Raw genomic sequence first — 14,315 nt, forward strand, 5'->3', positions numbered from 1 at the left:
AAAGTGAAAGAATATGTTGCTGGCAATGAAGATCATGATAATTTATAGTGTAGTATTCTGCATTACTATGTATGGGTGTGAAAACTGGACAATGAAGAAAACTGACAGGAGGAAAGATGATTCATTTGAAATGTGGCATTGGAGGAATGTTTTACAGATACCAAGAGCCACCAAAAGTACAAATATTTGGGTTCTAGGTCAAACTAAGCCTGAATTCTCCCTAGAAGCTAAAATGACCACGATGAGGCTATTGTACTCTGTCCATGTCATATGACTTGATTTTTTAGTTTCCAGAATTCCATCAATTTGGCTATCTTGCATTTTGAAAGCTGACACTAATTTCCCCTAGCTGATTGATCATAATAATGCAAAAATTAATAATACAAATATCAGACAGTATGGCTGTTTCTGCACAGCGGCAGGAAACGGCTCTCCACCGGCATTATTCACATGGTCTCATGCAGGCAGCACCAAGGCTGCTGCAAGCCGCTGCAGGTTGTCCCATTCACCTACCTCTCCTCCCTGCGCAGCTCTGGACAACTGGAGGGACATGCCCACACTGCCTTCCGACCTCATGTTGGGGGAGGGCGGAGGGCAATGTGGGCATGTTGCTCCAGCTGTCCAGAGCTGCGCAGGGAGGAGAGGTAGGTGAACGAGAAACCAGAGGGGCCAAAAGCGGAGCCCTCATGCTGGCGTGCTTCGTACCGCACCCGTGGGAAGACACAGCTTTTGAAAAACCTCACTCAGGGAGCGAGTTTCAAAAGCAGCTTCTTTTGGGGGGCGAGCATGGTGCTGCTGTGATGCAGCAGCGCCAGCTGTGCAAACAGCGCCCCAGGGACGGTGTTTTTACCATCTATAGGGCGCTGTTTTCCGCCCGTGCGGAAACAGCCTATGTTTTGAAAAAAATAGCTTACTTGATTCTGTTTACATTAAAATCAAGACTGCCCAGATTCCTCCATTATGTGTTCTTTTTCATTTTACTTCTAGGCATGTTAATTAAAATATTTAACTGGAAGAGTATAGAAATACTGAGCACGATAGTAGCAAAACTTTGAAGATTCCAAAAGCTTTATCAAATGAACATAACTCATATTTATGTGAAATTGGGATATGTTAGGATAATTACCTCTGTGCCTTTGGGATAAAGGAAGTACCACCAGCCAAATTATACAAGGGCGTGGATTAAATCAAGCATTACTCTCTACTTGGCATCGGTTGCTGTTGGTTGCAAAATCAAGATATGACATTGTATTGGGAGAGTAACTTGTCCAAAAATGTTTCTGGCTTTTTTTTTCTTCCTGCTACCATATAATTTTTTTTAAGCCAGCTATATGGGAAATTTTAAAAAGAGGTATTAACAACAATATACGTTAAAAAATAGTATCATGATTAAATCACCAAAAAACCCCCAACCAATTGCTTTAAACCTGGTTTCTCATTTTAACAAGCATATCTGCAAACTGGGTTCTATAACAATACATACTAGTTTCCAATTAAGAAAAGCTGTTATACAGTCCAGAAACACAACCCAAAGGTTTTGGTCATGTGGATCTACAAGTATGGCAGAATTAATTTACTTAAAGGTAAGAGACATTTCTGTTTATGCCAATAAAGGTTATTGTGATTGTGAAAAAAGAGACATTTCTGTCTGACTTTCCAAAGACTTGAAAGAATGCCGTGCAAAACAAGTCATTTGAGGGCTGCAGTGTTGTGCATATTTACTAGGAAACAAGTTCCACAGAACAAAGTGGGATTATTCCCACACTTTCTATAAGCAAGGATATTCGTGCTGTTTCGTTTGTGAAGGAATAGCTTGAATATTTTGCGGAACTCAAATTCGTGGAAGGTATAAAATAGGAGAACAGGATCTGTAAATGATACTAGTTGAATAAAGAATTCAGTCTTTTTGATCCTAGTACCTGTGCTAAATTGCAAGTGTCTGGACTATGCGAAGACGACATTAATAAGTAAAATGTGTTACTTATTATTTCACTTATAAACTTAATTTAGAAGTCAGATTTTCCGCATAGTTATTTACATAGAAAGTGAACTTTTTACTGAATATGTTTGATAGAAGGTCATCATTACATTTTAAGGCATTAAAAGTGTAGGGTTGTTCGCCTGAATTCATGGTTTGTTTGCATTACAATTGGATTTAATTTTAAAACAGTTTTTTTAAAAGATAATTATAACTGATTTTTTTACAAAATTAAAAATCAATTTATTACAATTTAATTGTTGACTTTTGTGCACCCTGACTGTTTCATCAACAGCAAGATGTGTTTACTTTAGAGAAATAAGGGGAAATCTTGGTGGTGTTTCTGTTGGCATATTCCCCTTCCCAGCAGAGTGACAAGAGGAAGCAATAAAAGCTGTTCTAACTGCACTCTCCCCTCTATTGTTCTCTCAATTCATGAACCTTCCATCTTTGGCATGTGGTCTGCATTTACCTGTTGTTTCTTCTGTCCCCCCCCAATAATAAATAAATAAATAAAAATCTACACCCACCTGGAGCATTTGACTGAAGTGCTCACTTTATTTTGCCTGAAAAGTAGAGCCAATAGACTCAATGAAAAAGGGAAAAAGGATGTCAATATTTAGATGGCACAAAACAGTGGCCAGTATTGCTGGGTTGAGTCCAAGGAGGGTCAGTGAAGATATACCAAAATCTTAGGAGAAGGAGAGTGCTAGTTGAATATTGTCATAATTGAATATTGTCATATTCCTTCTAGTAATGGGGTGAGATCACCTCCAGTGTTGATGGAAAAGGATTAAATCAGTATTGTTTCCTTCCTTCCAAGGTCTTTAGTTCTAAGCTGTGTAGTATGTTTGGGGGATGTTGGGCTAGAGTTCAGTAGGAGTTTGGAGTAGTGATGGGCTGTGGAAGAAGGACAGGTGACTCTGGGGATCCCGCTGATTGTATGATGGAAAAATAGTTCAGACAGTTAACTGCTGGTTCTTCTGATCCTTCCTGAATCCCTGGCAGTCCTGGATGCCCTGTCAGCTTCCATTTGACCCTGTAGCTAATTAGTAACAAACAGAATTTTGCCTGAAAAGTAGAGCCTTTATTTTCATTGTTCATTATATTTTAGCCCAATTTTTGGCTTAAGATGGTTTGCAAAATAACTTACTGAAATTTAAAAACACACAATTAAAACATAATTTTGAAAGTTGTTCAGGGAGTCGGGGTCAATAATAGCTTTGGGCTCCTCTCATTATCTCTCTGTCGATACGGAGGAGGGAAGCGCTCAGTTGCTCATGGATCCAGAGGCAGTGAAAGGATGCCTTACTTCAGCCTTGACAATAATAATATAGAAGTCATTATAAACACAGAAACCATTTGGCTTGAATCACTTGATGAATTAGTAGGGGTTTGTCTAACTGAGTTCTCTGTGTAGTACAGCTTATTGAGAGAGGGTGGGAATTGCAGAGGCAAAAATCCTTGGAAATTTTATTTCTGGGTCATTCGGTCTTGCAAAAAAGCCTTGTCAAATAAATGCATCTAGTGTTGGTGTACCAAGAACAGGCCGAGGAAGTTGTTGGTGTCTTGCTAATACTGTTGCTTAGACTCCCTGACTGAGCTCACATTGGCCTTGAACTTTTAATTGTGGGGGATTTAATCCTGGGGGATTTAATTTTTATAATATGGCATTGACCTGCACAAGTGGTTGAAATGATAGAGTCAAGTGGTTGGAATGATTGAATGGTTGGAATGATTGAGTCAAAAGTGCCCTCTACCAGTAACTACATGCTGCAGCCCTTTCGTTTTCAGGGGAACTCTTCAAGGTGAAGCTGCTGAATTTGTCTGGAGCAGTTGGTTATTGTTTGGATTTCCAAATTGTAACACAGATAACCTTTTACCAACTGCAAGGTATTAGAATGATAGTTTTCAATTTCAGGAATCACAGATTTCATGATTCCTAGTTAAAAATGCTGCTCATGATTGATTTCATATTAATGAAAGACACTATAAGCAGCTGTCCACCTCCTCCCTTTTTGCAGAGGAAGGAGAATTTGTTGGGAAAAGAAAGAGGAAAGCTGGCTAGTAGGAAAGTTGGCTAATGGCTGAACTCATTGCTTATTAGATCAGATTCACGCTGTAATTTGCTTTGAGTTTTACAGCCCAATCCAGAGTGAGGAGCATACCTTCCATAGGCACCGGTGCAGCCCTGCGCAGGTGCAGGTGCCCACCCTGCTAGCGCAAGGAGCAAATGCAATGGTGGAGGTTGGAGATCCCTGCTATAGGCTAATTTTACTGAAATTCAGGGGAAGGGTCAGCCTACCTTCTACCCATCTCATGCACCTTTCACTCCCTGTGGCTATTGGCAACTCAGTTCAATCTCTATATTGCCAAATGAGGAAAAAACAAGTAGTTCAGAAAGCCTTGGGTGAACTTACATGATCCCCGTTCAGCAACTTGGATTGAATCCAATCATCTGCCATAAGACAGGATCCCTTACACATTAATGGACAATTTTTCATTATATGTTACTCTTGTAACCTATACATCCAGATTGTAGCCTTAGAACATACACAAGTTAGAACTTGAATGAGAAGCAGTCCCCCCTCCATCAGTCAGTGTAGGAAATTTTTTTAAAGCGTTAGTTTAAATGTGAGACTAACAGCACCAAATTGTGGTGCTAACATAATTTGCAGTGTTGTTAATGAGTAAGAAAACATGCAAATACTACACATAATAAAGACAATTTTCATTGTTTCATCTCCAGATGTTGAACCCTACTGTTCAACAGAATTTCAAAGCGCCTTTTTAAATTCACTTTGCTTCCTGTCTGCCATGTGAGATTGTGTAAATGTATTGTGTAGAATGAGTATGTACTAAAAAATAAATCCCACTTGGTTATGTAGCAGGTTCTTCTGATATCATGGTGAATGGAAAGAAACATGCAGTTGCCATTCCATAAAATTGCTAAGAATATATTTGATTATAATCTCTAATTTAAAAGTTTGTGTCCAAACGTGGTCTGAATCCACCTTACATTCTTCCTTGCAATTCCCCCATACATTAATTTCTGTGAGTCCCTCCCCCTTGAAACTTGAGGGAAGGATTACCAACCCATGGAGAATTGAGGGAAGAACCTGGCGAGGGGAAGGTTTGGGGAAAGTGGTAACACCCAGAGGAACTACTCTCTGTAGTCTGGATGTCAGTTGTAATTCTAGGCAGGAGATCTTCAGGCCTAATAATACTTAATTATATTAATAATACTTAATTATATTGTTCTATCATTGTCACCTTCTTGCCTTCTCTCTCTCTCTCTCTCTCTCTCTCTCTCTCACTCACACACACACACACACATATATAAGGCAGTAAGTTATTGCTTATCAAAGCTCAGGAAATCACAGTATTTAAAAGACAAGTACTACTCAATGGCCACGGTGAAAAAGATGACTTTCCTTCCAAAGGCAACAAGAAAACAAAATGAACTCCTAATGCATAAAAAATGTCTTACAGCTGAATGTGTAGCAGTGTAGCACTATTTTTTTGTATATTTGGCTGTAGCTTAATGAAATAGTTTGAAGTTGGACCCTGGATCTGAAAGAGCTGTTTCTCTGAGACCCATTCCGTACGGGCCAATAAACATGGGTTAAGGATGGTGAAAAATCTGGGGGTTTTTTTTGGGGGGGGGGACTTCACATGGATCCCACCCCTAAAGTGAGTCTGCCCTGTGTTATTTCCCCCAAACCGGATTTTTCAAGAATCGCACTATCCGCGAGTCTTTTAAAAAATCCCAGGTTGTAGCCGCTTGCCAGCAAACGGACGGGCAGAAGGTGCTTTATTCAGTTGCGCTTTCATTTTTAAAAAATTCCCTGCTTACATCTGCATAGCCAAGCAGGTGCAAATGGTCGTATCGTGGTATCGTGAGGTCTCAGCATGTCTGTGGGGGTTCATTTGTGCATGCCTGCATAGATGCGCATCGGTGGGAAGTAAATTTTTTAAAAGATGTGCCTCCATGCAAAGGCATGACACAATCTGCATTGTTTCCGTGGGCTCCAATTGCTACCTGCACGGATGCATGTGAATGTGAAAACAGGAAAGCGGGTTCCTTTATCCTGACTGCAACACATTTGCTGTGCGGAAAGGGCCTAAATCACTCAATTAGTGCTTTAGATATTGCATCTTTTGCTATCTGACCTTCGACAGCTGTAATGTACAAGATCATGAGGCACATAATTTATCATTACATCTTAATCTGTCTTGACATAGTTTGCTGTTCACTTACTATTTGATACTTATGAGCTAACCAACAAAAAGCATTAAAATTGGATCTCGAAGACTTGAATTGGCATCTTTCAGTTGTCTGATACAGTATTTTCTTTGCATGTTGTAGAACCTAAGTATTTTGCTAGTTCCTGTGTTCTGAGACATAATTTCATCAGAGTTTAATAGATAATGTCTGTTTTCTGATACAATTTCCTGACCTGACTGTATCTTGAGAAATCATCCAGCCTAGCCAACAGACCTATCCTGCTGAGAAGCTGAGGAAACTGATTTGGGAAGGTGGTGCTGTTTGGCTCTTTCTGTTCAAAACCAGTAAAGTTTGCCAAGCTATCCCTGGTCACTCACTTACAAGGCTTAGTTAAAGTTAACTCATTTTGAACGAAATGTTAGCCCATTCTTTTACGTTTGAGTCTTGGAAATCTTCAGGTGCCTTACTCTTTTACACATGTTCTCGTTCAGTCTTGTCCGAATCATCTGGTGATTGAAAGGCTAGTTCCTGCCCACCCCACCCCATTTAAAGCTCAGGGTGGAGATTTTGTGAATGGAGCCTGGTAGGAGAGGGATCTCAGCAAGGCATAATGCTACAGAGTCCACCCTCCAGAGCATCTATTTTCTTCAGGGGAATTGATCTCTGACATCTGGAGATCAGGTGTAATACCAAAAGAGCTTTTTTTTGGTGTAATACCAAAAGAGCACAAGGTTGGCAGCCCTACCTGGTGGATCTCTTTGGCAGTTGCTCTTTGTTCTCTCAGCCCCTGCCTGTGACTCCTTCTCTGAGTGGTCACACTGATGTTTCTGTCTCTGTATCTTCAGACCAACTGTTGTTTTCACTAAGCCCATTTTTGTTCACGCAACCAACCACTGTTGTTGCATCCTGTCCCCACAAGCACAATCAACAACCATCAAACAAGGATATACCATGCTCTTGGGCATAGAAACACTTGGCTGATTGAGTTCCTTGGAACTTGGTCAAGCTGCTGTTTAAAATCAGTAGTTTCTTTAGCAGCCTTTGAAAAATCCAAACACTTATTTTCCCCTCAAGTTGTCCTCTCATGTCATTCCAACTTTTTTTTGTATCTGTAACCTTATGAAATTGTCATCTTTATCAAGACATGAAATTATTCCTCTGCATCATGTTCAAATTATCTTTTTTTAAAGTGTAATTCTGAAAATACTACATAAATACCTTGATTCATCCTAAAGTGCTTATACATTTCAGCTTTTTTTTGGTTTGTGCAAATGTGTTTCCCACCATACAGTATACGATATTTGCACATTTGCTGCTTTGCCTGTCATAGGCACTATGCAAAGAAAAAACAAAGGCACAGCTAAAACTCACCCCAATATCAAGGTAAAAGTGGTTTGAGTTTACAGAAAAACATAGGCATTGCTGACTTTGTTCCAGACCTAAGACAGGCAGGTTAGTGCAAAAGGATGGGGGAAAGAGCCTTATTGTAAGCCTTTGAGCAAGGCATGCCACGTACAGTACTTAATTATCTAAAGTGCTCTATAAATCAGTGTTATCATCCTTGTCATCATCAGTGTGGATTTGTTGTAAGATTCCCATGGCAAAGATGCTAAGGGAAATAAGAATGCCATCTAAATTACATGGCATTCTAACATTGTCTCTAAAAGAATTGGCAAAACAGTTAGTGAATTGTAGCATGATACATGGAGTTCAATTCAGTTCAGATTATCCTGTCAGTTGATGCCTCCTTGTGATTGGGGGGGTGGGGGTGGGGGCGTGGACAGGAAGGAATTCATCTCTCTCCAAGTGACTGTCCACAAATCTTTAGGGAGTCTCACTGCATAGTTTATGGAACCAGCCTCTGCATTTCAAATGATGAATGTGTTAAGTGGTGTAAAATGCAATTGCCATGATCCAGCCAAATGTGAGCGCTCTTAAGTCAAGTTGTTCCAACAAGAATATTCAGCATGAGTCTAATCTGGGTCTCAAACGGCTTTACAACTTCTGGATTGTGTTTAAGACATACTAATAAGTAGGACCATGATACTAGAACTCACTGGAAGCCTATCTATTCACAGTTTTTACTAGTAGCAGTCATACCCCAATATATTCAACATGATTCCTTTAAACTGAATTGTGTTTCTTGTGAATTGGGAATGATTATTATTTAGACTTACATTTGGCAAAGATGTAAATTAACAGACAACTAGATAACTGGAGCATATGTAGCCCTATTAACATTCAAACTACTTACGGGTGCAGACACATTCAAACTCAAGTGTTCTAAGATTGTGAGCAAGGTAGGTCTTTGAGATGGTGCCATCTAATTACATATATAAATAGCTTCCAGTGTTCAAATATTTGTGAGGAAATCTCTTATGAGTGTGACTAATACCACTGGCTTAAAGTAGGCAAAGTGCAGGTGGAGGTTGTGCAAGCTTTCCCATGGATACTTGCCAATGCACCTGAATAATTTTGGCCTGCAAACTCCCATAGTCAAGAATGTAGGCATCTAATAAGCAGGTATCACCTAGAGCACTTAACTGAATGGTGCGTGCACATGTGTCATATTTATTTGCTTGCTGGCTTGTACCAGAACATGCATTTTGATGAATGAGCAGAGGCATACGTATATTGTCTTTAATTTTGGTGGAGTTCTGGCTCATTTGCAGTAGAGTTGGTTTTGGCTTGCTTGTCTCTTGACTGTTCTTGAAATTTCTTCAGCTGTGTTAGATGCATGACAAATTACTATTCATATAATGACATAGAAGTTTTCCTTATTCTAAAAGCTTATATACATACATGATTATGAAAGCTGACAACACACAGTGGTCAACATGTTGAACTAGCATATGGGAGAGTTCAAATCACCACTCTGTTGTCTTGAAGCTCAGTGGATGCTCTTGTGACAATTTTTTTTCTCTCTGCCTAACTTGACCTCACAGGATGGGAACATAAAACTGGTGGGGGTAAAAGATCTATACATTTAGCACTAAACTCTTTGGAGAACAGATGGGACGATAAATAAAATAGTAATAATGGTCGACAATCACATAAACACTATCTCAAGATGAAAGCATCATATTCTCAGGCTATGAAACTACCTGATGAATATGTGGAGGAAATGAAGGCTTTTTATGAAGTTCTACATGTTTTTTTTCAGAGATATCTGATATTAGGGATATGCAAAAAAATTGGCATGTTTCAGGTTTGGATTTATTGTACCTGAAAAATATTGGTATTACCAATATTCCTGAATTCAGATTTTCCCCTAGGTTTCTGAAGTTTTGAGGTCCACTATTTGCTATGGGGAAACTTTCCAGGAAGGGGGGGGGGGTGTTTTTAAATTTGCAGGCCCCAAAATTACAGGACAGCTCCTGGGGCCTATCCCTTAAGTAACCAGCTACAGCGTGTCCTCAGCCATCCTCCATTATTTCCTATGGAAGAGGGGACCCTCCGATTTTCTTTCAGGGCAAAAGGTATGCCTCCAAGGAGAAATCACTGGTCAAATGTCTTCCATAAAGATTCAACAAAACAAGTCCAACAGAACCATTTTAGAGCCCAGTATCCCAGCAGAACTCCAGGCCAATGTGCCAAGCCAAACTAAACCAAAATCAAATTGGATAATTTCTGTAGTGGAAACACCAGATGAGGAGATCAGTTCTGCTAGCCCACAGAGCCAGTGGCAATGTGCAGAATACCCAGTGGAACCCAGAGCCACTGTGGGAGTGCAAGCCCAACAGAACCAGTGTCAAACCAGAGAATCTCTACAATGGAAACGGAAGATGGGGGGACAAGCCCAGCAGAACCAATGACAATACATACAAGCTCAGCAAAACCCAGAGCCATTGTTGGCAAGCCCAACAAAACTAATGCCAATCCAGAGAATCTCTGCAGTGCAAACTCAAGTTGGATGGGCACTGTTGCAAGCCCAGCAGAAAGAATGGCTATGTACAGAATGCCCAACAGAACCCAGTGCTACTGTAGCAGTGCAAGATCAACAGGGCTAATTGTCAATTCAGAGAATCACAGAAAGGAGAACAAATCTAATCCAGGGAGGGTGGTTTCCAAACCCAACAGAAAAATGGGACTATATGCAATGGCAGAACCTAGTGCCACTGTTGCAGTGCAAGATCAACAGAACTAATGTAAAACCACAGCAGAACAAATCCAAGCAGTGAGTAACACTGTAAAAACTGCAAAGGAAACACAAACCAACTCTGGCAAAGAAAATAAAATCTATTGAAACTGACAAAGACACTTTGGAATTTAAAAGGGAGAGCCCCCCCCCCCCCGTTTTTAAAAATATGAACATCTTTAAAAGATATTTTCTTCTTTAGAGATGCACAGTTCCCAATGGGAAAAAGATTGACCCATAGTTAGGGAAAAGATTTGCTTAAGTTTAGTAGGAATATATTAATTGCTGCCCAAGGAGGAGAGGGACCATCACCAACCCACCAATGAACACGTTGGGCACCTTTTTTGTGGTAATAAAACTGGCCACAGCTTGTTTTATTGATTGCTGGAAAAGGAAGCAGAAGCGCAGCATAAGGGATGGATCTGATCACTGGGCAGCACTCTTGCTGAACCCAATGCATACTTTCCCTCAGCCTAAGTGTTGGGGGAACCACAAACAGCAAATCATTGGGAGCCAGTTGGACACTTGACTGCTAAATGCCAGGGGGTGCAGGCCATCGAGCAGCCGCTGCATGGGCATTTGCCAATGAGGCCTGTCCCACCCCAAGGTCCCTTAGAGGGACCCCAATCATGGGGAGGCAGACATGCAGGCCCCGCCCCCAAAAGGATCAATCCACATGTACAACCCGGCAAGCTGTGACAGGATAAAAGAAATAATAATGCAAACACCTGTAACAATAAAATGCAACCAAACCATGCAGTAGAGGTCAGAGGCATATGGGGGTAAAATGGTGCCCGGAGACAAACCTCCAGGCACCTGCTCGGGGCGGGGCTCATACAAACCTTCTCTGGGTGCCCTACTGTCCCTCTCGCCCCCTCCCTCCCTCCTTCCCTCCCCACAGCCTGGCTTCTGCCCTCCCCAGAGCCTGGGGAGAGCAGAAGCAACTGCCAGCCTCCGGAGATGTGCTTTTATAGGCACAAAGGCTGGGGGCACAGCTTGGGGGCATGGCCACATACACCCCAAGGCCGCTTCCCCTCTCACTCACTTCCCCCCCATTCCTGGAGGCCAGCTCCTGCCCACCCCAGGGCCTGGGAAGGACAGAAGCCGGTGCCTTTGGGCTCTCGCAGCCCCACTCGCATCATTGTTCCCATGACGTGGGTGGGGCTGAGGGAGCCTGAAGCCACATTGTGTTCAGGCTTCCCCAGCTCCACCCACATCGATGATGATATGGGCAGGGCTGAGGGAGCCCAAAGATGACAAGGCAGCAGGACTTCCTGTTGCCTCGTCCTTCACAAAGGCATTTGGTCACATGGGGGGCTGATTTTGCACCCCCCCCCCCACGTGCCCAGATTAGTTGCGACTGGGGACAGAGGTTACCCCCTGTCCCCAGGCTTATATGCCACTGATAGAGGGAGGGAGGGAAAGGCCAGCAAGTACAGAGGCAAGACACTGCCTCGCCCGGCCATATATGACCATCTGCCCTGGATTCCATCCTCCCAGATGACCTCATCAACCGATACCAGCTGGCCTTTAACAGTCTTGCCCTTTGAGTTCCATGCAGCTGGCGTGGAGGGCAACTCTCTGCTTCCTCACTTGCAGGCAGCAGTGGCAGCACGAGGTGAGTCCTGTGCCATGAGTAAGTGCAAAAGGACAAAAGGGATAAATAAATCCTTTTTCAAATGTGCTATGCAGAATTGGAATGAAATAAATCAATCAAAGAGAAAACACTGAATAGCTTATTCCTATTCTTTCAGATAAAATGAGTAATGCAGTGAAGAGGTGTTGATATCCCTTCTGATGGGAGAAAAACTTTGTGTGGGTGACTCAAAGATTCAATGACAAGGAAAGACAGTATAGCTTTTAGATAATAGTGTCATATCAGGGCCTGAAATAGTATGTGGGCAATGCTTGTGCTATTTTTCCAAATCATTTGAATGGAAATACTGGATTAGCTAACCTCGTGTCTGTTCTGATAGTTAAACCCTCCAACTGTTCCTGACTGAAGGAAGCATAGTTTGGACTAAAAGAATCTGCTGCTTTTTTATTCAAGGTTTTGTGAAATGCATCCTGCCATCATCATCATTTTTTGAAATACAATGATTTATTAGACTGAAAGGGGATAACAAGCAAAATTTCACAGTTTTGTCTTTTCACAGGGAGCTTCGTCCCAGTGGGAAATCCTCTTAGTAGAATGCTATCAGCTGGACTACACACGGTAAGGAGTTCTATTTTTTTCTTTTTGCATATAAAAAAAAAGAATTTAAACTTTTAAAATCTTTCTTCACAAGTCACCATTGTATGGAAGCTTTCTTATACTTCACTTCAGTGACAAAAGGACTGCCTTCTTGAAAATAATCATCCATCTAGGCTTTTCTGCCTCCTACAGCTGCTCTCTGAAAGTCAAAGAACAAAAGATCCAATATTATCTTTGCGCAGTATGCTTGTAATTCATTAGAGTCAAGTGTGGCTGACTGGAATTTTGTATCCTTGGTTTGTCTTTGGATAGATGTCTGTGGAGAATAAGGAAAAGAGATCACAATTGGAGCTGGGCTTGGATGTTCATTAGTGGCATTTTCAGTTGACACTGAAATTAATTTAACATTATTCATTTGATCGTTAGTTGAAGCATTTTGTAGTTACCAGTAGTATAATGACCAGTATGAAATCAGAGTTATATTTTGATGCGTTTTAAAATAATGATTCGGCATAGGAATTGGTCATAGGTTTTAGTGGTAGTCTTTTTGAAGGTTTGTATTCCAAATATTTCCTGTTCCTGTTTCTTGACTTGAATGGCCATACTGCTATAGCAAATTTTGGAAGAAAGAAAAATAAATTTCTCATGTCATTTATATTAGCTGTCTTTCACCTGACAATGGAAAATTATGAATGCTGCATTAAGGTGCTTCCTTGATAACTGAGTTTCTGACTCTGCCAAAGGATTTGTCCTTCATCTCCAATTCTTCTATCAATCCATGTTTCTCTCTCATCTCACTCAGTATCCTCCTTCATAAAATGCTTTGACAATACTTGACTATCTTTTAGTGCTCCAGACTAAAGCTTTGCAGAAATTTTGTGACTACTCAGAGGGTTGTCATAAAAGCAAAGTGTCCCCATTCACTACAGAGCAGAGATACCAATTTATGTGCTGATGATCATAACATACACAAATGCCTGAAGTCAGTAATGTGCTGGATAAGAGTTAAACTGAAGTTAGGTAAAAAGGGCTCCTGATGATGGGTGGTTCAACTAATGATGGAGGTGGTATTTAATTGGATGGAGCTGCACTTAAGGATTCAGCTTGCATCTTGGGGAATCGTTAAAGTCATCTCTTACTGTGGAAAACCAGATGTCTTCTGTTAGTTAGCCACGTCTGAGTAGAGTGTGTTTTGCCATGGTTATACATGCTCTAGTTTGGACTGCCACAATGTATGTGGTTACCTTCGATGACTATTCAGAAATCTCTGCAGTTTCAGAAAATGGCAGCCAGATTTTTAATTGGAACATGTCAAACTGAACAAATTTCATCACTGTTAAATAATCAGCACTGGATCCCAGATTGTTTCTGGGCATGATTTAAACTTCTGGTTTTGATTTATAAAGCCCCACATGGATATCTGAATTCTGAAATCTGAACTCACGTATGAATCTGCCTACTCTCTGACATCTTTTTGGGCCAGTTCACTCATTCTGGCGGACACAGATTGAGTCCCCCCACCCTATGGCCTGTATAACAGTCACATAGGAGTTGTAGATGTGCAGTGCTTGATTCAGATTGAGACTGTGGCATTTGTGGAAAAGCCCAGGGACTTTGCTTCTTTACCCACTGGGGAAAGCCACATGTACATTTGTGGGTTTCATCAACAGTCCAAATAGCACATCTCATAAACCATTTTAGGTCAGGAAAATGGTCTATGAGGAGAAGGCTGAATCCATATCTCCATGCATGACTCAGGTGGTCCATGTAGGAGAAC

At 41.2% G+C, this 14,315-nt stretch overlaps 1 protein-coding gene across 5 annotated transcripts in view; it reads left to right on the plus strand.

The window, feature by feature from the left end:
• AHI1 (Abelson helper integration site 1) overlaps positions 1-14,315 on the plus strand; it is a 115,870-nt gene that overhangs the window by 75,655 nt on the left and 25,900 nt on the right. For all 5 annotated transcript variants that reach the window (XM_048490129.1, XM_048490147.1, XM_048490165.1 and 2 more), the window contains one exon: positions 12,501-12,559. In XM_048490129.1, the coding sequence (XP_048346086.1) occupies positions 12,501-12,559 (59 nt within the window). The remainder of the gene's footprint in view (positions 1-12,500; positions 12,560-14,315) is intronic.

Source organism: Sphaerodactylus townsendi, linkage group LG01, assembly GCF_021028975.2.
Source record: "Sphaerodactylus townsendi isolate TG3544 linkage group LG01, MPM_Stown_v2.3, whole genome shotgun sequence".
NCBI lineage: Eukaryota > Metazoa > Chordata > Lepidosauria > Squamata > Sphaerodactylidae > Sphaerodactylus > Sphaerodactylus townsendi.